General features: G+C 45.1%; 2 protein-coding genes across 4 annotated transcripts in view; both read right to left on the reverse strand.

Moving 5' to 3' along the window:
- Nucleotides 1-9,510, reverse strand: part of nbr1b (NBR1 autophagy cargo receptor b) — a 22,330-nt gene extending 12,820 nt beyond the window's left edge. Inside the window, 17 exon segments of the mRNA XM_060068083.1 lie at nt 480-526; nt 528-640; nt 643-670; nt 673-691; nt 1,837-1,891; nt 1,894-1,928; nt 1,930-1,949; nt 1,951-1,960; nt 3,397-3,538; nt 3,675-3,711; nt 3,713-3,765; nt 4,252-4,330; nt 4,478-4,708; nt 6,212-6,234; nt 6,349-6,367; nt 7,927-7,989; nt 9,166-9,510. Of these exon segments, the coding sequence (XP_059924066.1) occupies nt 480-526; nt 528-640; nt 643-670; nt 673-691; nt 1,837-1,891; nt 1,894-1,928; nt 1,930-1,949; nt 1,951-1,960; nt 3,397-3,538; nt 3,675-3,711; nt 3,713-3,765; nt 4,252-4,330; nt 4,478-4,708; nt 6,212-6,234; nt 6,349-6,367; nt 7,927-7,989; nt 9,166-9,267 (1,076 nt within the window). The 5' untranslated portion in view covers nt 9,268-9,510.
- Nucleotides 9,511-11,137: 1,627 nt separating this feature from the next.
- LOC132473451 (sodium- and chloride-dependent GABA transporter 3-like) overlaps nt 11,138-21,546 on the reverse strand; it is a 31,287-nt gene continuing 20,878 nt past the window's right edge. The window contains exons 2-14 of one of the 3 annotated variants that reach the window (XM_060073601.1): nt 20,097-20,231; nt 19,617-19,754; nt 19,343-19,454; nt 18,583-18,715; nt 17,970-18,104; nt 16,045-16,148; nt 15,563-15,687; nt 15,144-15,256; nt 14,833-14,970; nt 14,408-14,510; nt 13,703-13,803; nt 12,121-12,291; nt 11,138-11,771 (exon numbers count right to left, since the gene is read on the reverse strand). In XM_060073601.1, the coding sequence (XP_059929584.1) occupies nt 11,673-11,771; nt 12,121-12,291; nt 13,703-13,803; nt 14,408-14,510; nt 14,833-14,970; nt 15,144-15,256; nt 15,563-15,687; nt 16,045-16,148; nt 17,970-18,104; nt 18,583-18,715; nt 19,343-19,454; nt 19,617-19,754; nt 20,097-20,231 (1,607 nt within the window). In that variant the 3' untranslated portion in view covers nt 11,138-11,672. The remainder of the gene's footprint in view (nt 11,772-12,120; nt 12,292-13,702; nt 13,804-14,407; nt 14,511-14,832; nt 14,971-15,143; nt 15,257-15,562; nt 15,688-16,044; nt 16,149-17,969; nt 18,105-18,582; nt 18,716-19,342; nt 19,455-19,616; nt 19,755-20,096; nt 20,232-21,546) is intronic. The other 2 variants (XM_060073624.1, XM_060073593.1) reach the window with 2 other exon arrangements.

Consider the following 21,546-nt stretch of genomic DNA (forward strand, 5'->3'; position numbering starts at 1 on the left):
TGCTGCTCCACAATGACACACACAGACCTGCTCCCAGTGGACACCCTTCCTTCCTCTGATCTTTTATCCTTCCCTTTGTTCCTTTCTTTGTATCTTCCTTCCCGCCTTCCACCCATTTCACCTCATTCTACTCTCATCTTCTTTCTTGTCTGTATTTTTCCAGATTCCTTCCCGCCTATCTTCCTGCCTATCTTCCTTCCTTCCTTCCTTCCTTCCTTCCTTCCTTCCCTCTTTCCTTCCTTCCTTCCTTCCTTCCTTCCTTCCTTCCTTCCTTCCTTCCTTCCTTCCGCTTCCCATCTTACTTCGGTCCTTCCTTACTGCCTATCTTCCCTCCTCCGTCCCTTCCCTCCTCCCCCTCCTCCCTCCCCCCTCCCCCCCACCGTCCTTCCTCCCTCCTCCTTCCTTCCATCCTTCCTCCCCTCCCTCCTCCCTCCCTTCCTCCCTCCTCCTCCTCCCTCCCTCCTCCTAGCTCCACCTACTCGGGGCTGTTGTGGTGCTGGGTGGCGCGGGGCTGCAGCAGGACGGGGGGAGGAGCTTCCGTCGTGGTGGGAGGAGCTCCACTGCTGGCCCCGCCTCTCCATGCGCAGCTGCTTGCGGATCTCCTTCACCTCGGCCTTCAGCTGCCGCTTCTCCGCCTTCAGCGCTGCTTCTCCGCCTTCCGGAAGCATTCGGTTCGCCCCGCCGGTAGAACCTGGTGTACGCAGATATATCACGAATGACATTGAATTACATTTCTTACATTACAATAAAATCAACAACCTCTTACCCACTTATGGGATGTTGTACGTCCTGGCACTTAAAAATGTACTTTTTGTAAGTCGCTTTGGATAAAAGCGTCTCGCTTAATGCCCAAAATGTAAACGTAAAAGTAACAATATGACGTAATATGACATAATATAATGAATCGCATGAATTATAAAATACACTTTATAGATACAAATATATACATTGAAACATCATAAACGTTGCGCATTTTAATAAATAAATTACGATTAAGAATCACAAAAATACTTTGTATTTACGTTTACAAATGTTCTAATTATAAAAATAGAAGGCCTTGTTTGTAAAGCACGGTGTACGCCATCCAATGGAGGGCCAGACGTGACACAACACGACTGAACGCGCTCATAGAGGAGCGCTGGGTGGATGGGGGGGGGGGAATGGAGGAAGGCATGCTGCAGTATCACTGCGTGGCCACAAGGACAGCGTGCTGCTGCCCGGTCGGCATCACCGTGGTTAATCGCCAGATAGCGCCCGGGAAGAGTGTGGGGAGGAAGCATTTCAAAGAAGTGGCCGCAGGTCAGTACCAAGAGCCAGGGTTTGAGTCAAGGAGAGGGAGGGAGAGAGGGGAGAAGAGAGGGAGGGGAGGAGAGAGGGGCGAGAGGTGGGAGGGAGGGGGGAGGAGGGAGGGAGGAGGGAGGGGGGAGGGAAGGGAGAAGAGAGGTAAGGAGGGGAGGAGGGAGGGAGGGAACAGAGAGGGAGGGGAGGAGAGAGGGGCGAGAGGAGGGAGGGAGGGAGGGAGGGAGGGAGAAGAGAGGTAAGGAGGGGAGGAGGGAGGGAGGGAACAGAGAGGGAGGGGAGGAGAGAGGGGCGAGAGGAGGAGGGAGGGAAGGAGAAGAGAGGTAAGGAGGGGAGGAGGGAGGGAGGGAACAGAGAGGGAGATAGGAGGAAGGGAGCAGGAGAGAGGGAGGGAGGGACAAGGGATATTGTTGGTCTAGCATCTAAACCTTCCTCTCTTCTCCTTCCTCTCTTCTCCTTCCTCTCTTCTCCTTCCTCTCCTCTCCTTCCTCTCTTCTCCTTCCTCTCCTCTCCTCTCTTGGCTGCTGTTCCACCTACCTGCTGTGGTCCGGGGCGGGGGAGCCGTGCTCGGGGATGGAGAGGGGTGTCCGGGCCTCACCAGGTTGTGGCTGGGATCATGGAGAAACTGCAGGCTCGCACAGCGTACAGGAGGGTACACACACTGGGAGGAGAGAGAGAGGGAGAGGGAGAGGGAGAGAGAGAGAGAGAGGGAGAGAGAGAGAGAGAGAGGGAGAGGGAGGGGAGAGAATGAGAGAGAGGGAGGGGGAGAGGGCGAAGAGAGAGAGAGAGAGAGAGAGAGAGAGAGAGAGAGAGAGAGAGAGAGAGAGAGAGAAAGAGAGAGAGAGAGAGGAGAGGGAGAGGGGAGAGGGAGAGGGGAGAGAGAGAGAAGAGAAAGAGAAAGAGAGAGAGAGAGAGAGAGAGAGAGAGAGAATGAGGAGAGAGGGAGGGGGAGAGGGCGAGAGAGAGAGAGAGGGAGAGAAAGAGAAAGAGAGAAAGAGAGAATGTGAATGAGGGAGAGAATGCGAATGAGGGAGAGAATGAGAGCGCAGGAGGAATGAGAGAGAGCAGAATGAGAGCGAGAGAGAGAGAGAAGAGGGAGAGAGCGAGAGAGAGGGGAGTGAGAGAACGAGAGAGAATAAAGAACAATGAATACAGGGAGGAGATGAGTCTGGCTGTCCTGAGGCTTCAATTACCAAGGAATGAAAATGCTTATTCTGCCAGTTCTGCCTCAGCCATCCACTTTACATGGGCTGTATCGTGTTTCTGGCTGTGAAGGAGGCAGACATGAGCTTTCCAAAGGCTGGCTTTATCTTTTCTAGAGACGTAATGTAAATACACGGCATGAAATCCTTTTTTTGCCTTGGTGAACGGGGGAATTCTCCGTCTCTAGAGCACACCACTGATCTGACTGGCCCTTGTTCCCAGAGATCCGACCACTAGTCAAAACTCAAGCAACACCTTACAAAGGAGCCGCCAATCAAAATAAACATATTTCCTTGATTTCATTAATCTTTCTCTAGTCTATCAACATATTCAAACCTTAAATCAATTGCCATCAATTTGCAAATTCTCTTGCATTTTTTTACATTCTATTCTCACCACTAGTGTATCCAATTAATAAGTAGACACACTCAGATTGGTTGAATGCCGAGGCCATAACATTGCGGTGTGTCCATTCACAATTCACACCCACTCACTGCGTAAAGCACTCTGGAAGTCTTGAAGTGCGCCATGCAAACGCAATCATCATCATAATCATTATCCTTTTATAATATTACATTTTTTAATGTGCCTACTGTTCAAGTAGGCACATTAAAAACACCGAGTTCAGTTCGCTCTGAACTGGTTATCGTTATAATGACCCCCCACAACTATAAATGATGTGTTGCAGACACTTGACATTGCCGATGTGAATGTGCCTAGGTTGTCTTTCACAGCCTGCCTCTGTTCCCTGTGTTGTAAATTGTGTTTCTGTGTTGATGCCGTGTTTCCCTCTGTCCTTCAGCGAGCTGCCGCTCTCTTGGCCGGGGCTCACATGTAACGGAGACTACTGTCTCAATGGGAGCACCCGGGTAAAACAAAGGGACGGAGACGGACCTGCACTGGTAGCCCCCGCCCGCCGTCTGCCCCCTGCAGGAGGAGCAGTGCGGTGCGGAGGAGGAGGAGGAGGAGGAGGAGGCGGAGGAGGCGGAGGAGGAGGTGGGCACGCCGGGGAGCACCGAGGTGGGCACCTCGGGGCCTGGTGATGGACGTCGGCCACCGCGATCCACGCTGGCCCCGCCCCCGCCGCCGCCGCCGCCGCCCCTGGCGCCTGGGGGCCCGCCTCCGGCCCCGGACCCCCCCCACCTCCTCCTGCCCCGGGCGCGCCCCCGGACGAGCCCCCCCCATGGGCTTGTGGATGCAGCACTGGCCGGGAGAACTCGCGGCAGATCTTCTCCACCGCCTCGCGAACCACCTGGTCTTAAACTGGAGGGAGGGGGGGGGAGGGAGGGAGAGGAGGGGAGGGAGGGGGGGAGGGAGAGAGGGGGGGAGGGGGAGGGAGGAGGAGGGGGGGAGGGAGGGAGGGAGTGATGAAGTGATGCAGGAAGTAGGGGAAAGGGGCGTGACATGAAAGGTAGGAATGAGAGGAGAACGAGTCAGAGGGGGGGGGGAGAGGAGAGGGGGGGGGAGAGAGAGATAGAGAGAGACGGGGAGGGTGGAAGGGAGGGGGGGGGGAGGGAGGGAGAGAGACAGAGAAAGCAGGAGCGAGAGCATTCGAGAGAGAGAGACGGGGAGGGAGGGAGAGAGAGAGAGAAGAGGGAGAGAGAGAGAGAGAGAGAGAGACGGGGAGGGAGAGAGGGAGAGAGAGAGAGAGAGAGAGACGGGGAGGAGAGAGAGAGAGAGAGAGAGAGGTTCACGTTCAGTGCATTAACATCGAGGCGTTTCCCGTAGCGCGTCGTGGCGGTGGTCCTCACCTTCTCCATGTAGGAGTGAACCAGGCCGGCGGGGTCTTGTCCTCCTCCCTGCTCCCCTTCAGCTCCTTGAGGATCACCTTAAGGATCACATCACAACCCCCCCGATATTTCAGCTCAGAGTCAAACCCTCAAAAAAGAAAACGGATCCAAATCCATGTCCTACTTGATGCCGTTCAGCCTCCGCCGTCTTAATGAGGGCGGGGGGGGGTCGGCCCTGAGCTCACCATGCCCTGCTCCGGCACCGCCGCCTGGACCTTGCGGCTGACCACCTGCGTGAGGGCGGGGCAGTGGGTGATCTGGGGGGGCCGGAACCCCCTCTTGGGCTCGGCCCCGCCGGCCCGGGGGGCCAGGGCCGGCGCGGGCAGGGTGGCGGCCGGGGTGGCGGGCACCCGGGTGGGCTGGCCCCGCGTCTCGTACACGTTCATGTGCAGGCGGTTCCCCTGTCTGGCGGCGCTCTGTGGGGGGGGGGGGGGGGGGGGGAGGGAGAGGAGGTAGGGCTGAACGACTACATCGAAGACAAACCGACAGCGCAATCTAATAGATCGGGACGTGCACAACACTTATTACTCTTATTGACTGGAGATCCGTAAGATTCGTATTTATTCCTTTTCCTTTTACAATTCAAGAGTTAAACAACGATGTTTTAATATCAATTCATTTCAACACATAGGCCTGTCCTAAATGAAAGAACTGTTTATATGTTGACTGCTCCCAATGTTGTGTTGGTCATACTATAGAAGGATTGATGCTTGTTTAGTGAATAATTCAGGACATATGGAAATTTTACAGAAAAATCGCATGCTAATTTGCAATATTGGTCGAAAATAATCGCAATTCAATTATTTCCCCAAATCATTCAGCCCAAGGAGGTAGCTAGTTATTCCCCCTTGTTAGGGCTCCTTAGCTAGGTTATGTTGCTAATGATGGGATACATTGTGTTATTCAAATGGAATGGGTGACAACTTAGTCCAAATGATTAAAGTAATTTCATCAAGAGGTCATTTATCAAGGCATTAATTCAGTTTTAGCTAGCTAGCAACTGAATTGCTGCCCATAATGTTTGGCAATATTTCAGTGCCCACTAGCTAGCTAGCTACCAGTAAAGTCGTCATTGTATATAGGTACAGTATATGTTGTTTGGCACAATGTATTTTTGCACATTGAGGGAATAAACACATCAAGTCACCAGCGTTGACTTGATATGTAGTGATCAACGCACTCACATGCCAGTACTGATCACCTGCTCTGACTAGCAATTCTACCAACTCTACAATATATTGTTTTAAACATTATCCACCTGTTTCCTAATGTCAGAAGATTTTGTCGGGGAAGGAGATTATAATAAATGGGTGTGCATTCTTTAATACATCCAATTTTCCCTGGAAATGTTACTTGTTAAACGTTCAACGTGTAAGATTCGGACGAATCAGTCCCCCAAACTCCGAGCAAATAAGGAGCAGCTTATTACCAGAGAGTGGCGGTGTCTAGAACTATCGTATTCTAAATGGGCTGACCCTCATGAAAACAAACAGCTAGCTCAGCAGACATATTAACACTGTCAGAAATGTTACACCATCTACCTTTATAAGCTATCGTAACATAGCCGTTTAACTTACCAGTATAAAAATAACATTGCGAGTTCAGCATCAAACTTAATACCTTTAACCACTTAGAGCTGTCTACAGCGGTGGAAAGCAACACTGATGTAAACTTCTGCTTCTATTTCTATCCATTATATTCTTTGGTGCAAGAGGGTGACAAGAGGGTTAGCTGGCAGGCTGCTAACTTAATTTAATATCGCTGCAACACATTGCATAGACATCTTCGATATAGCGTTAAAAACTATTAGTCATTCACATTTTGTTGATAATTATATACACCTTTGAATAATTGCGATGAATAATCAAGATACATCTTTAAATCAAAAAAATAAATAACCGGATAACTCAGACGCTTACCTTCAAAGCTTCTTCATACTCGGCTGGAAAAGAACCAAGAACAATTATAAAGACGGATTTTTAACTACTCCTGCTACTCTTACATGCAATTAAATCAGAATATAGTTTGTAAGATGTTTTTCAGAGCTTTAACTCACCCTGACTGTTAATGGATACCTGAAGACAGAAAAGAACAGAAGGGAAGGTGTTAATTACAACTAGGTATCCTTGATTAAATGAATTCAGGGTCAAGCCAACCTCTATATTTTATTATTAGTTGAGGATTCATAAACTAAGATTTATCAGAATCAGGACATAACCAACAGCAAGGAACAATTCTAGGGCTTCAGGTATTCCAGAACACATCAAAGCTCTCAAGACCTTTACATATTTAGCTGAGTTAAAGTTGATTTCATGGCGACCGAAGCATAAGTTTGTGTTTGTTTTTTTTCTCTAAGATGCGTTGTGGAAACCACCATGTTTTTTTTGTATCACTATCGTTTGTTTCTGAGGTTTTATTGACCTCGGCCAAGGAGGGTGTGTTTTCCCGTTTCTGGGTGTGCCCGTCTGAGGGGGGGGTATGCATTTGGTGGGTGTGTTATTAAAAGGGGATTCATTCTTCGTGCCAATCGGTCATAAGGGGGCATCGTAGTGGGCGGGACCTATCACCATAAGGTGCATAACTTCACATTTGTCAAGGGTTCATGATGATTGTTGGGGGACCTCCCCCCACACACTTCAGGATTTCTTTAACTTCTCTGTAGGGGAACTTGTGGGGGGGGTCCTCAGACTCGGCTCAGAGCAGCCAATAGGCCCCCTTCTAGGCAAACTTCTGTCAAGCCGATTCCTTTTCCGACCGGGGCTATACATTCAGACGTAAAGAAAACATTTAGACGAGGGAGAAGGAATCGATCATTGGAATGAGTCAGGCCATCCCAATCTCACCCGCAGACTGAGGAAAGGAGCCGTGACGGATAATATCATGGACTTCATGGATAATACGGTCATAATGGACGAGGCGAAGAGGAAATTGACACAGTGAGCATGAGTAGAGGAAAAGAGAGTGACCAAGCACGCTGACGGCTGAGAGCGAATCTCGCAATGGCTTTTTAGTCGTCGGGCGAGAGCTTCGGGAAATCAGAGGCTGCAGGACAGATGCTGAGATGGCCTACTTGCTGATGAACTGGTGAGCAATAGGAGCTGGCTCACTATGCCTCGGTTGGTCTCGGCTTGATGTTCGACGTGTAAGGGGTCAACTCTTACACGTCTTACACGTTTAGATATTTAGCTATATTTTCTGCTGTCGGGCTCCGACACGAAGAGCTGGGAGAACATGGCGGCCATGGTCTCCCAGCTCTTCGTGTCGGAGCCCGACAGCAGAAAATATAGCTAAATATGTAAAGGTCTTGAGAGAATTGTATTCCCACAAGCCAAGTCAGCCCATTTCGAAGCAACGCACTCCGTGACAGAGACGCAGGGCTTTACGGCTTCATGCAACGCCTCCAGCAATAACAGGTCTACGACACTGCCTTAAATGTTATATGAAACCTAAGGGGTACTCAGGCACAAAACTACAAATTCTTACATATTGCTGAGGTGAAAGTACACATGTTTAACTTGTGGCTTTCCCACCTAGCCGTTCATGACGATTGTCATATTGAAACTCGGGAATGATTACATTATAAAACACGTTATAAAACAACAAGACAAGCGACAAAGATGTGACGTTTCCGCACCTCCTCATTCTCCTCGTCAAAGTAGGTGACCTGGAGGTGACACAGGCCGAAGGAGCGCTTCACCTGGGGACCAAAACAAAACACGTCTCTCACACACAGGGGTACACATGCAGACAGCCCTCAGCATCTGATTGGCTAGAGCATGGGGATAGGTGAGCCTTATGAGATCCTAGAAATAAAACCTGTAATTCAACTAGGATTGCATATAGGCATGCCGCATTGCATTTTGATAATCATTTCCGCAAATGTTATGATTTCCGGTTCCCACTCACAAATATAGTTTCCTAATGGTGTGCTAGTATACTTTGCTGTACTAACACGTAGGCTAGATATTTTCAAGAATTTATTTCATCAAGTCATTTGTGTTGGTTTGATTTGATTACAATAACGGAACATTACTGTCACACTATTATGCCCATCTCTTGTGTGATTCTTCACTGGTAAAGTATGCTCTGAGTTGCAATGGCACACACAATTAAGTCTTCCCGTTATGAAAAGAGCTAAAAGTTAGGGACCCAATTAGACCCCACATACTCTCTGAAGTATGTCAGTCGCTTCTGTGACACCGTTTATTACCAAAGCCATAAGCGTTGTGCTGATTAACAACACAATTGTTGTTCTTCAGCTAATGCGTAGACTATTCCCCATCACTCCCAACCCTCATTCTCTTCCTCTCCTTTACACTTGCTTGAGGGCCACTATCAACTGTTGTAATCATACCATTACCTAGATAGGGAAAGATCAGGTATTAGTACATTTGACGTTAGTTTATTCTAAAAAATGAAGAATGTCAAGCCAAATCGTGGGTACGGCTTTTCAAAGAGTGATTATGAGATGTTGTAAAATAAAAAGGCCTGCTAGAGGCGAGTGGGATTAAGCCATACGATCCCATGTACAGTTCAGACACACACACACACACACACACACACACACACACACACACACACACACACACACACACACACATAGAAACACCGACACACATACATACATATGCACACATACACACACTGTACAACTAATATCCATCGTCAGATCCCGTCGATGAGACAGCATAGCGAAGCATCACCACTCACTACTAAACCCATCGATTCGGCTCGCTAAAAACACCAGACATACCAGTCTACTCTCGACAGATGGCTTGGTGGGAGCACCTCTATAGTAAGGAATGATCAGTGTTGCATAAAAATGCAAAAGGTTATCACGTCAAAGGATGTATCTGACCCCCTCCCAGCTCACCATGGCCTCCATGGTCTCCCAGCTCTTCGTGTCGGAGCCCGACAGCAGAAAATTCTTCGCATTTCCCCTGAAATTCACCTTTAGATTAATATAGAAGTCCATAGTTTCGGACTGCTGCGCTTTAAAACATATTAAAAACGTGTCTGGTGCATTGAATTGATGGCGCAATGTCACCAATTCCGTCAGTCACTTATCCGTGGGGATCAGACGTAGGGTATTTTCTGTTTACATCAGCGGACTGAACACGCCCACATAGGGACCACCTGTCCGGAAAACCTACTCCATCGACTTCACGACCGTTGTTGCTGCGTGAAATAGCGCAGTGGCAGTCTGGTCGAGAGGACGTCAGTGTTGCATTCTCCGTCGTCTGTTTGCATTACAGGAAAATCGATTTAACATGCGAGCAAGGGTGATATTGCCATTACTTTATACATTTGAAGCAATTCAGCTATATTTTTCAGTTTGCTTGTAACTATATATATATTTATATATATATTTGGACAATCACACATACATCCTTATGGAATATATCTATTCATCAGCATTGTAAACAGCTGGCAACTATGCCAGATAGGGTAGTATGGCCCAATCCCAATATCCGGACTCACGGACTCACAGACTTTATTGCGCGTTCTCGCGAAATTATTAAGTGCTGACCCAATGTTCAGCCAAATGTAGCCCGTTCTGATTTATGTTTAGTAGGCCTATGTGTAGGCCAATAATCTCCTAAAGTTTTCAATACATCCTTTATGCTGTAAAAAAAGTAACAATTATATTTTCTAATAGGCCTATCAATAAATTGCTGTAGCCGATTGTTTTCATTGCATTTACAAAAAAAAAAGAATTCCCAAACCGGCAATCGTCAGCAACAGCTTAGTCATTAAACATTGCCAAGGTAACATGTGCTCTCGTGAAGTGCTGTCCCAATCCCATATATACCTATCTGAGCCCTTGTGGCCTCAAACACTCGCTCACTTAGCTCCTGAGATTAATTAAGTCTTTGAGTCCTTAGACTCACAGATTGGCCATAGTCCTCAGGCCTCACTTTGGGATTGGGCCTATATGTATTAAGTGTTATAGCTGAAAACACGTACTATCGTACTGAGGCAAAAACAGTGCATTTAGTGCATTTAGCAGACACTTTTATCCAAAGCAACTTACAATAATTACGTTTGTCATAAGAAGTGAAACAATATATCGCTGTCGGCATGTCAAGATGTTCATAGAACCAAGTGCCAAGCACAATCACTAGGCTAACCCATTCCCTGTATACAGTGATAGCTAGCTAATGCAGATGCTACACAAATAAGTATTATGAATAAATGCATACAGTAAGTGCGTACATTAAGTACCATGACGTAAAACATACAATAGTGGGAGGGGGGATCTGGATGGCTATGCAGAGTCTAGGTGGACTCTGAACAGGTGAGTTTGAGTTTTTTGCGGAAGGTGAGCGACTCTGCGGTCCTAAGCAAGAAAAAGAAGGTGACGCACACGCTGAGTTCCAATAGTAAGAATGTTGTAATTGGTGATAACGTTTCGGCCTACAAAGAAATTCATCAGATCATATAGTACATTCAAGACAACAAATTCTCAGTCATATAGACTGGGTCTAGATTGTCAGCTGATCGCTTTCAAAGACACAGCCACATTGGTTAAGGCCCTCATCAGATAGATCGGACTGGGAGTAGATCTTACCATAGCTTATTGTCATGGAGAAAATGAATGCAGATTTTTAGATTTGAGGTAATAAAGATAATAAATGCAGTTTATGAAAAAATCATAGATATAAGTTGAATTAAGTTCTCAGACAATTTCACTTTGTTTTTAAAAAATGGAATGGATTTTTGTTTTTAATAAAGACGATTCGATCAACCGCAACAAAGCTTTTGTGACTTCCTCAAAGAGGCTCCATGCGAAGGAGACATTACCACATTCATAACAGACAAAAGTCAAATAAATATCGATCAGCTTGATTGCTCCCATGTTTTATTCATAAACGCACATGTGTTTACATGCGGCAACGCAGTATTAAAAAGCGGAAGCGCTTCCACACTAGGAAGTCGTTCCAAAGTCAGAACGTTACAAACGCTAGGAAGCACTCGAGCTAGCACTCTAGTCTCATCTCCATAGGACGCGACTAGCAAGGACGCGTCCTAGCAAGGCTGCAGCCTTCACATTGGGAAACAGCCAGGATCTCCCCTTGCAGTTGAAAACTTCTGAGGCATTAAATATGACCAGTGAAAAAGTAACTTGTAACTAGTACTCTGAGTAGGTTTTAAAAAGAGTACTTTGTACTTGTACTTTAGTACATTTTAACTACAATACTTAGAATTGAGGAAGATTTCAGTGATGTAACTGTGCCATGAATAGTTATTTTCATTAAAAAATATTATTATTAATTTCTAAATGGGAAAATGTGTTTCATTTACATGTTTTCATAAATGATGAACATGGTCTTATTGTAACAATGGTCTTATTGCTATGCATAAAAAATGGGGGTGAACTTATGACTTCATCTCGGTTTGGAATGGAAGGCCTGCTGAATACTCCTGCGGTGTGATGCCTGTGGCGCCCTCTACAGGCCGACAGAGGATACACAGGCGCTGTCGGGTAAAGGGAAGAAAAAAAGTCAGTGAAAAGATTGGTGATACACTTGTGGTTGGTTTCAATGGGAGTGATAATCAAATAATTGTAAATAGGTGTACATATGAAGACATCGTACTGACTTATATGTAACAAAACGGAACTATGGAATCGTATTTCTCAATCGCATAATTGATGACGCCCGTTGCTGCTTGTGTGATTTCATTTGTTGATTCGTACCATATTATAGTAGTATTAAATATTTGTTTGCTGCGTCAAAATCTATTAGCACCTGCTGTAAACAATCAAGCCCCCCCCCCCTGTAGCTCCCGCAATCATAATTATTTTGGCGCTGCTACAGTCACTTACCTCACGCAGGCTACCCTTTGTGCGACATATATTCAGTATCGCCCATAGAGGCATCATGAGGACCGAGGAGAGGGCCATGACCCATCCCAGACCATAGGCCCAGCCGGGGAACTGGTGGCCCCGGTTGGAGGTCAGCGGTTCGTTCTGCACAGCGTAGTGAATGAAGCTAGCCTGAGGGATAAGAGCGTGTTCGTTTATTATGAATCCCGAAAAATATAATTTCATTTATGCTCCTCTACTCCAGGGGTTGGGAAACGTTGGCCGTGCCATTACAAAATTGTATGGCAATTGTATTGTAAAAGTATTTATCATTAAAAAATGTCAGGAGAAATGTTGATTCATTGCAAATAAGACGTGAGCATTTACGCTAGAAACAAGCATACTTTGCAGTATTTCCTTTTCTTGCATTACATTATCTACTGTGATTGTAGATTATGGTGAATAAATGTCAACGATAATTTTTTAATGCATTTACATTTATGCAACAATTTATATAACATAATACAATGTCATTTTGATAATGCAATCCATGTTCAGCCTGGTTTATCGATCATATGCAGTCCCTGAAAGAGCCAGATAAGAACCAGAAGCTTCTGACCCTGCCTTACTGGTGTTGAGTTCATACCACAGAATTCCACAGAAGTCTTTTGTTTAGGCGTACTGCTGTGGGTATTGCTCGTCTCCCGAAGGCCAGAGTACAACGTGTACTACATGCGAATTTTAACTTGATAAGACAGAGTATATTGTGTCATGTATACTATGCGGCAGTTGATTGAGACGCAGTCGACTTGGTTGCAAAACCATTGCATTACTCGACTGGAACGGTCCATTACCAGTTTGTCCATGGCAGGGGGGGGGGGCGTTGTCCCCTGTAAGCCCGCTCTGCGTCAGGCGAGCAAGATTGGCCAGGGCCTTGGCAGGCTGAGTGGGGTGGCATTCCCATGAATGGGATGTTGTAGCCCTCGCCGGGATGCTATGTCCAAAGTGGGCGAGGACGGCAGTTTTGAGGGTAGCATAATTAGCGGTGTACCCTGCTGTCAGATTTCGACAAACACTCTGGGCTCCCCCACCCCCACCCAGAAACGATTCAAGGATCTGACCTCGGTTTGCCACTGGCCACTATTCCCGGTGCGGCCGTTGGATCGAAAAGTTCTAGAAAGGTCTCTACGTCTTTTCAGCAGAGGGCTAGTCAGTACCTCCTCCAGGGGGAGCTCTCGTCGACTGGCCAGGAGGGGCGATTCTCTCTCCACAACTCTGTTGGCCACATGTTATCTCTGGGTGGTCTAAACAGAGCATGGATGGAATGCTGCTGATCTGAACTCGCCTGGTGCTTGCCATTGCTCGGAACTTGCCATTTATCGGGTTAGTCAACAATGCAAATGTGAAGATGCATAGCCCTAATCTTACCCTGATAAGCACCTGAAGAACCTGCACTGACTATTGTTGCCTTGTAGTGAAGCGAGTTCAGGCTATCCAATCTGTAGCCTCCTGATTAAGCCTGCAGCCATTGCCTCTGCAGCCCACTGAATACAGCCTGCTTCTCTGCAGGGAGCCACCAGGAATGATTTAGGGTGCGTCTTACCAGGCAGAGCAGCGGGGTGATATAGCGCCAGCAGTATTTGAAGAGAAGGCAAGGCCTCTGTCCACTCATGTCTTTGATGGCGTCACACATTCTGTCAGCACCTGTCGGACACAGAACGCTCAGATGACGATGGTGATTATGATGAAGATTGGACAGTTGGCCTTACGAGTTCTCTATTTATTTTATTTCACAAGTGTTTAATGGCCAAGGGTCAGCCAGGTATAAATGAAATCACAAGGATGCATATTCAAAAACGACACCCTACACATACAATAACGATGGTAAGGCGAGGACTTTTTTGCTTGAGGTTCAAACGCCTGCAGATTTCCTCAAAAGACAGACGAAAACAACTGGGAACCTTGGCAAATGAGATAAGGTTGCTGTTGGGGCTTCAAGGAAAGCGTTCCATGAGTAAGTAACAGAAGCTTTGCTCCCTTTAAAGCCTCAGACCCAGCAGGAATACTTGCAAGGCCAAAGGTGGTGGATCAGTTAGATATTGCCTCTTCTACCTGTTCACCAAGTTTTTCACCCTGAGACTTATTCTTTGGTCACATGGACTTCAAATATTTTTATTGAGCAAAATGTATTGTTGATTGTGGCCTGTCTGATACGTAATGTTAATGACTGTTACTGCCTGCCTTTCCAAGGACACAGGATGATAAAAATAATAGTTGATTACAGGTTATCGAGGGAGGTAAAACAGACCGAAGGCCCAGCCAACAGCGACACACTCAGCCAGGGCCACGCAGAGCAGACATGCTCCGTTGCAGCCATAGTAGTCTAGAAGCTGGAACACATAGATTCCTCCCTGGAGAAAAACCACAACATGTATTATTAACACAGGGTCTGACAGAGGTCGGTCTTTCTAGTGATTGATTTATGGATTGGCAGAGGAACAGACTCTTTTCACAAAATTGTCATCGCAGGACAAACAGACGTAACTTATAACACTAATTATGTGTCTGCTCCTTCTGTGTTCAGTACCAGGGTAATAGACGCGTCTCCACTAGTTTAGTCTACTACCAACATAAGGAGCATAAGGAGCAAATGCATAATTAGTGTTATGAGGGACACATGTGTCTTGTCCTACACTAAACCCTCTGTGAAACGATACTATGAATTGTCCGTGCCTCTGTGACGAGCAGGATCTGCAGGAGGAAGGAGACGAGACAGAAAACAGCGAGGAACATTTCCCTGCGCCATGGCTGCCTCATCTGCCCGGGGAACAGGTCGCTGACGCTGGACGCAATGGTCTCCAGCCCTACAAACTGAGAGATGGGAGGGAGGTCGCATCAGATGCACTGAACTCAATTACCGCTATGAGTTGAGTTGAGTGATGATTAGCACAATGCAAAAGTGCTAACAAATGGGAAGTGAATGCCTGTTTGCTGTTTAACAGTAAACGCATACTTGATGCAGTGTTGGAAGCTCTCGTTCTCACCAGTGTGTCCAGGCCCAGCATGATGAGCATGATGAAGAAGCAGACCGCCCACAACTGAGGAACAGGCATCATAGCCACAGCTTGGGGAAACGCTATGAACGCTAAACCAGGGCCTGCAGATGCATGCACCCACAAACACACACCCACAAACACACACACACACACACACACACACACACACACACACACACACACACACACACACACACACACACACACACACACACACACACACACACACACACACACACACACACACACACACACAGTAAGACTACCACAGATGGCTAAACCAAGACAACTAGATAAAGGTTTTGATGTTTTATATGGAATTTTCTTTCACATGTTCAGTTAGTATTGACTGTGTTTAGCGGTGACTGGCTATTTGTGCCATGCATGAAAACCAAACGGATGTGTACCAGATTCCACCACATTGTCCATGATAACACCCTGTTGATGTGCCATGAATCCCAGGATAGAGAAGACGGCAAACCCAGCAACGAAACTGGTGGCGCTGTTCAGAGCACAGAGCCAAAGACTGTCCCTAGCAAAAAATAACACAAAACACAAAGACCACTCTAGGAGCAATATGTATGCTATCTTCAGTTGCATCTTGGACTGTCATTCCACATGAATTGTATTTCCAATGTATTTGCACAAGTGCTTTGGCCTAGACCCCTGCATCACCAATGAATTTGCCATTTCTAAGCCAGAAATGTCCCATTGTTTCAGGGCGAGGAATAATTATACCAATTATTATTATAATTTGCATCATTATATAATTTTCTTCATTGAACATATAATTATATCTCAAGGATAAAATTAGTATTACCTATGAGCAATAAGACTGTATGCAGAAACATCTCAACGGGGGGGGGGGGGGGGATTGGATTCATCTTACTTGTAACAGTTGTTATTCTTCTTGTTGTAGCTCCCCAGGGTGTTGATGGTGCCTGCAGCCACACCGTAGGAGTAGAACACCTGGGCGCCAGCCTCGATCCACACCTGACGCACATGTCAACGGTGAACGCACAAATACCTCCGTCCCCCATGATGCACCTTGCCCCACACGTTGCTTACTCTTCAATCACCAACGATGTCTGTGGATTCAAACCTTGGAATGCCGCATTCATCGACACATTTTTTTGCATACACACATTTTACACGTGTATTTGAAGGGTTATAGCGATATCCGAATCACGCTCGCTCATCTTAATTGGTGTGTTTGCTTGCAGGTAAAAACCCTTAACAGATGACACATGACAAAGCAAAGGAGTTATGTAAACGCATACCGCTTAAACCACAGTTACCAAGCTATCAACATGATGAGACATGAATGAACCAGTGTTAATTTCGTTAACGAAAAATATGACGAAAAATGTTCGTCAACGACCTTTTTTCCGTGACTAAGACGAGACGTTGACGAGCTAAAAATAGATCTGTGATAATAAAAACGATGACGAAATGTCATTTTGTTTTCGTTGACGAGACGAGACAGGACGAAAACGTTATTGGTGTGCTATTTGGACATTCAAAATGCATGATATTTTCCAATCAGTACACTCCCGTAAGGTTCTTATGCAACTGTTCACTCCTCCAGTAAATAGGACGGACCTTAGCTACGACTTGGCAACGGGAGGTATGGTCCACTCAGCTATGAGCTAACGTTATGCATTGTACATGATTCGAAATTCTTCCCAGCTTTTATTCCACAGATACTAGGGTCTATAGCATATAACCGTTGTCTGATTACAGTTTAATTCATTTTTCACAATTTACTGGCTCTCGTTTTGAAGAAAATCACCGCGCCATTCGTTTCAATGGGAATCGCCACGGTCTATACTTCAACATAAGGTGGACTTTGACATTCGTCCCAGCCTTTATACCCAAGATACTATAGGGTTTATAGCATATAACCGCGTTTTCTGATTACAGTTTAATGCATTTTTCACAATTTACCAGCTATCGTTTTGAAGGCTGAACAGACAAGAGTACTAAAGTGTGACGTCACGTTTCGAGAGCAACAGATTTTCGGTTCTACACAAACCAAATTAAAAAGGGGAAATCCTATGCCACACAAACCTTTTATAGAAAAGGAACAATCTTTTTGCGAATTGATTTGTGAGTTTGCTTTACCAATGATGTAAGTAATATTGAGAATAGATTGTCTTCATATTAAAAAAAAAACTAAACTAAACTAACGTTTGCAAACTTTTCCTTTTAATACCCCAGGGGAATACATGTCAACGCCTCGACATTTTTCGATTGGTAGTGATTTTCACCTCTTGAAATTGATTTATTTTAATTTTGAAAGAAACAACACATGGAAGCAATGGAGAACGCCATCTCTCGTTCGGTTGTTTAGAACTGAAAATCCGGTTGCCAGGACAACGTAACGTTTTCACTTTAGTACTCTATTTGAGTGGAACAACTTAGCATATAGCCATATAGCCTATATAGGGTTAGCCTAATTGAACTAGTTTAAAAAGAGAAAACATTTTGACTAAAAGTAATGACTAAAAGTTGACTAAAATGTAAGGACTTTTCGTCGACTAAAACTAGACTAAAACTACAAAGGAAAACAATGACTAAAATGTGACTAAATATACTAAGCATTTTCGTCAAAAGACTAAGACTAAGACTAAATCTAAAATAGCTGACAAAATTAACACTGGAATGAACGAATGAATTACTTCTTCATCTTAACGATGCTTTGAGAATGTGTTTTTTTGGGGTTATCAAGGATACGTGTGTAGTTGTAGTTAGGGTTAGGGTTAGGGTTAGGGTTAGGGTTCAACCATGCTGGGGTGTTAATAGCAGGGGTACCTGCAGGTGTGTGAGGCGGGTGAAGTCTGGCCTCAGGTAGTAGACCACCCCCTGCCAAGCTCCGGGTAGAGTCAAGCCCCGGACCAGCAGGATGGCCAGCATCACGTAGGGGAACACCGCCGTGACATACACAACCTACACACACATGCCTTTATCACTAGTAAGCTTGATTACTGCAATGGTTTCCTTACAGGTCTCCCAAAGCAAACTCTGAGGAAGTTTCAGCTTGTTCAGAATGCTGCTGCTAGAGTTCTAGCAAAGTCCAAAAAATATATTACACCAATTCTGAAATCGTTACATTGGCTTCCTGTAGGTCAGAGAATTGATTTTAAAATCATGTTGCTAACCTATAAATCCCTACATGGTTCAGGCCCAAAATATTTAACTGCTATGCTTCCACTACATAAGCCTTCTAGACCACTAAACGAACATAACGCATAACTAAACGCTGACTTGTATAGGACATGATATAGAATCACAGGCGGGGAATCGAACCAGGGTTCCCTACGAGGCGCCATCGCCTACCGTGCAACATCAACTCACCAGCAGGCTGAGCCTCATGAGAAGAAGAAGAAGAAGAAGAAGAAGAAGGATACTCTCATGTTGGACTGACCTTTCCAGTGGACTTGACTCCCTTCCATATGCAGAAGTAGCAGGCCAGCCAGCAGGCCAGGAGACAGGCGCACAGCTCCCACTGGACGGACCCCAACTCCTCCATCCCCCCGGACATGGAGAGCACCCGCCTCCTGAAGGCGGCAAGGAAAAGAGTGTTCTTTAAGGGAGTGTTCTTTAAGGGAGTGTTCTTTAAGGGAGTGTTCTTTAAAGGCACCCAGTGCAACTTTATGTAAACATTCAATGAAAAATAAACATTCAATTTCTAGTCTTTTTTACACGTAGTAAGTTTCAATAACTCCATACCATTACATATCGACATTCAAGGAGCAAAGATGAGACGTCGTTGTGTGGTGAGAACTGATAGAAAATCGTAAACAACAACAATCGCCGGTGGGGAGAAGCCATTTTTCCATTGACTGGAAGCCTGCTTTATTTATTGTAGGTTACAAAAAATAAAGAAAATGGCGGCATTGTTGTTGTTATCGATTTTGTATCAGTTCTCACCACACAACGACGTCTCATCTTTGCTGCTTAAATGTCGGTATGTAATGGTATGCAGTTATTGAAACTTACTACGTGTAAAAAAGACTAGAAATTGAATGTTTATTTTTAAGCCTCGAAAGTTGCACTGGGTGCCTTTAAGGCATGCATCGATATAATAACGTGGTCGATGGTACTAAAGAAGGGCAACATGACATGAACAACCATAATAAAGACCTTAGTATTCAGAAGGCAAGTATACATCATTATTGACTTACTCCCAGAACTCCATCACTGCAGAACTGATCGGCGCTTTAGATGTCCAGTTGCCACCCAATTCAGCGTAGTGTTGGCTGGTCATGTTCGGAGTAGTCAGCTCCACACAAGCGTCTGTTGTTGGTTGAATCATAGTATACTTTCTTTGTTTGAAATCCCCATGTGTCAATTACAACCGTCAGGCAAACATGACAGAACTTTCTAAACGTTTCTCTGAAGTTGAAAGTAGCTTGAACAGATTGGAATTGATATTATCTCAGATAAATCCACACCGACCTGTGTTCCAGTCGTTGCTGCAAGTGGTCCACGGCAGCACGGAGGCAAAGGAGGAGAGAAGGTAGAAGAGCGAATAGGCCAATATAACCAGATATATTGTTGAAAAAACCTGGATCACAATAATGGCATAGCCAACACCTGAGGAGGGCACAGATTGCTGTGTTATTCACGGCTACGGCTGAACAACATCGTGATGCAAAAACGACGGAAAAAACTGTTTATCAGAAGTACATGATTCCAACACTCAATGATCGATGAACTCTTAGCAACACTCCAATCAAACCTAAATCACCTTTAATGGGAAGGATCAAGTCCCGAGTTATATTACTGTATTGTACCTGATAGCTCTCTGTATAGGTTCAGCATTGATGAGTTTAGCTACTAAATTCTTGAATGGGGCACTCCATGGAAAGACACTGGCAGTTTAAAACGCAAAAATGTCTCCACATAATCTCACAATGAATTGGCTCTGTAGCGTACCCTCTAGCAGCGGACATAGCTTCTTCCAGCAGGTGATGGTTCCCTCCTGGGTGAACTGGCCCAGCGCGTTCTCCATCAAGAAAAGGGGAACACCAGACAGAAGAGCTAACACAAAGTAAGGCAGCAAGAACACACCTGTGAAGTAAAGGAACAGCCTTTTACACCGGGAAGAACTAAAGCAGGCGGCGTATCGTATTCGGATATCGCCGACATGTCATTTCAGTCGTTAGATAACTTTTGAACGCTTTAGCGTTCAAAAGTTTTTTAAATCAGTTTTATGGATATTTACTTGGACAATAGACTCATTGACAAAGTTGAAGCGATGACGATTCCTGCAAAATGGCTTACATGAACGAATGGGATGAGCTGTCTAAGTGAACAATGTTTCATCCATCTACCTTGGCAATGGCATACGGTTCCAAGTGTACAAGACAGAGTTTATTGAAAGATAAAAACATGAAGCAAGACGATCCTGACAGAATCATCTGAACGTGTTAACACAGCTGACAGGGTGACCTCCCTTTATATGGCTAGAGGCAAGGTGCTTGCTACATATATGGGTGTGTGCTTTCGGTAATAGATAAATGCTAACGTGCTTAAAAATGATATCTTTCACGTCATGCTGTCTACACAAACGATATGTCATATGAAAGCAGAGTCTAACGGTGTAAGCCGTATAATTTTGTGAGCTTATCTTGATTAACTAGATGTGAAGGAATAACATCAATAACACTCTTTTCCAAGTTACTTCAAGTAATGACGCACACACACAGACACACATCTGGACACACACACACACACACACACACACACACACACACACACACACACACACACACACACACACACACACACACACACACACACACACACACACACACACACACACACACACACACACACACACACATGCTTTACTGTAACACTGACTTGATTCAACTATTTCAAACTTTATCAGAACAGCTTAGCTATTCTATATTATTTATTTTAAGTGAGATTAAAGTACACTTTAATAAATCATTAAAATAGTGTATGACAAAGAACTTGAAAATAAGTGTAATTAAGGTTAAAAAAACTATATAAAAAAAAAAAGTACAACGACGTACAATTAACAATATACTTAGGTACAATTTACAATACAATTACATCAAAGTACACTTTTTATAAGTACAATGCAATACCACTTAAAGTATTGCAGGATGAGCATATTTATTTTGAGTACATTGACGGTGAATTTAATAACATCTGTTGTGTAAAAGTACATACTTTAAATGAAGCACAAAAAGTCAAAGTATACTTGTAGTTTACTAAAGTATACTTATTTTTGCCTGGATAAACAGTTGATCACATCGGTGTACACAGACACCGCTGTGATCTGGGTCAGTCCACAGTTCCACATTCCATTCAGGAACAAACAAAGGAAAATTGACTCTTCACTGGGACAGGACTA

The sequence above is a fragment of the Gadus macrocephalus genome, chromosome 2, assembly GCF_031168955.1.
Source record: "Gadus macrocephalus chromosome 2, ASM3116895v1".
Taxonomy (NCBI): domain Eukaryota; kingdom Metazoa; phylum Chordata; class Actinopteri; order Gadiformes; family Gadidae; genus Gadus; species Gadus macrocephalus.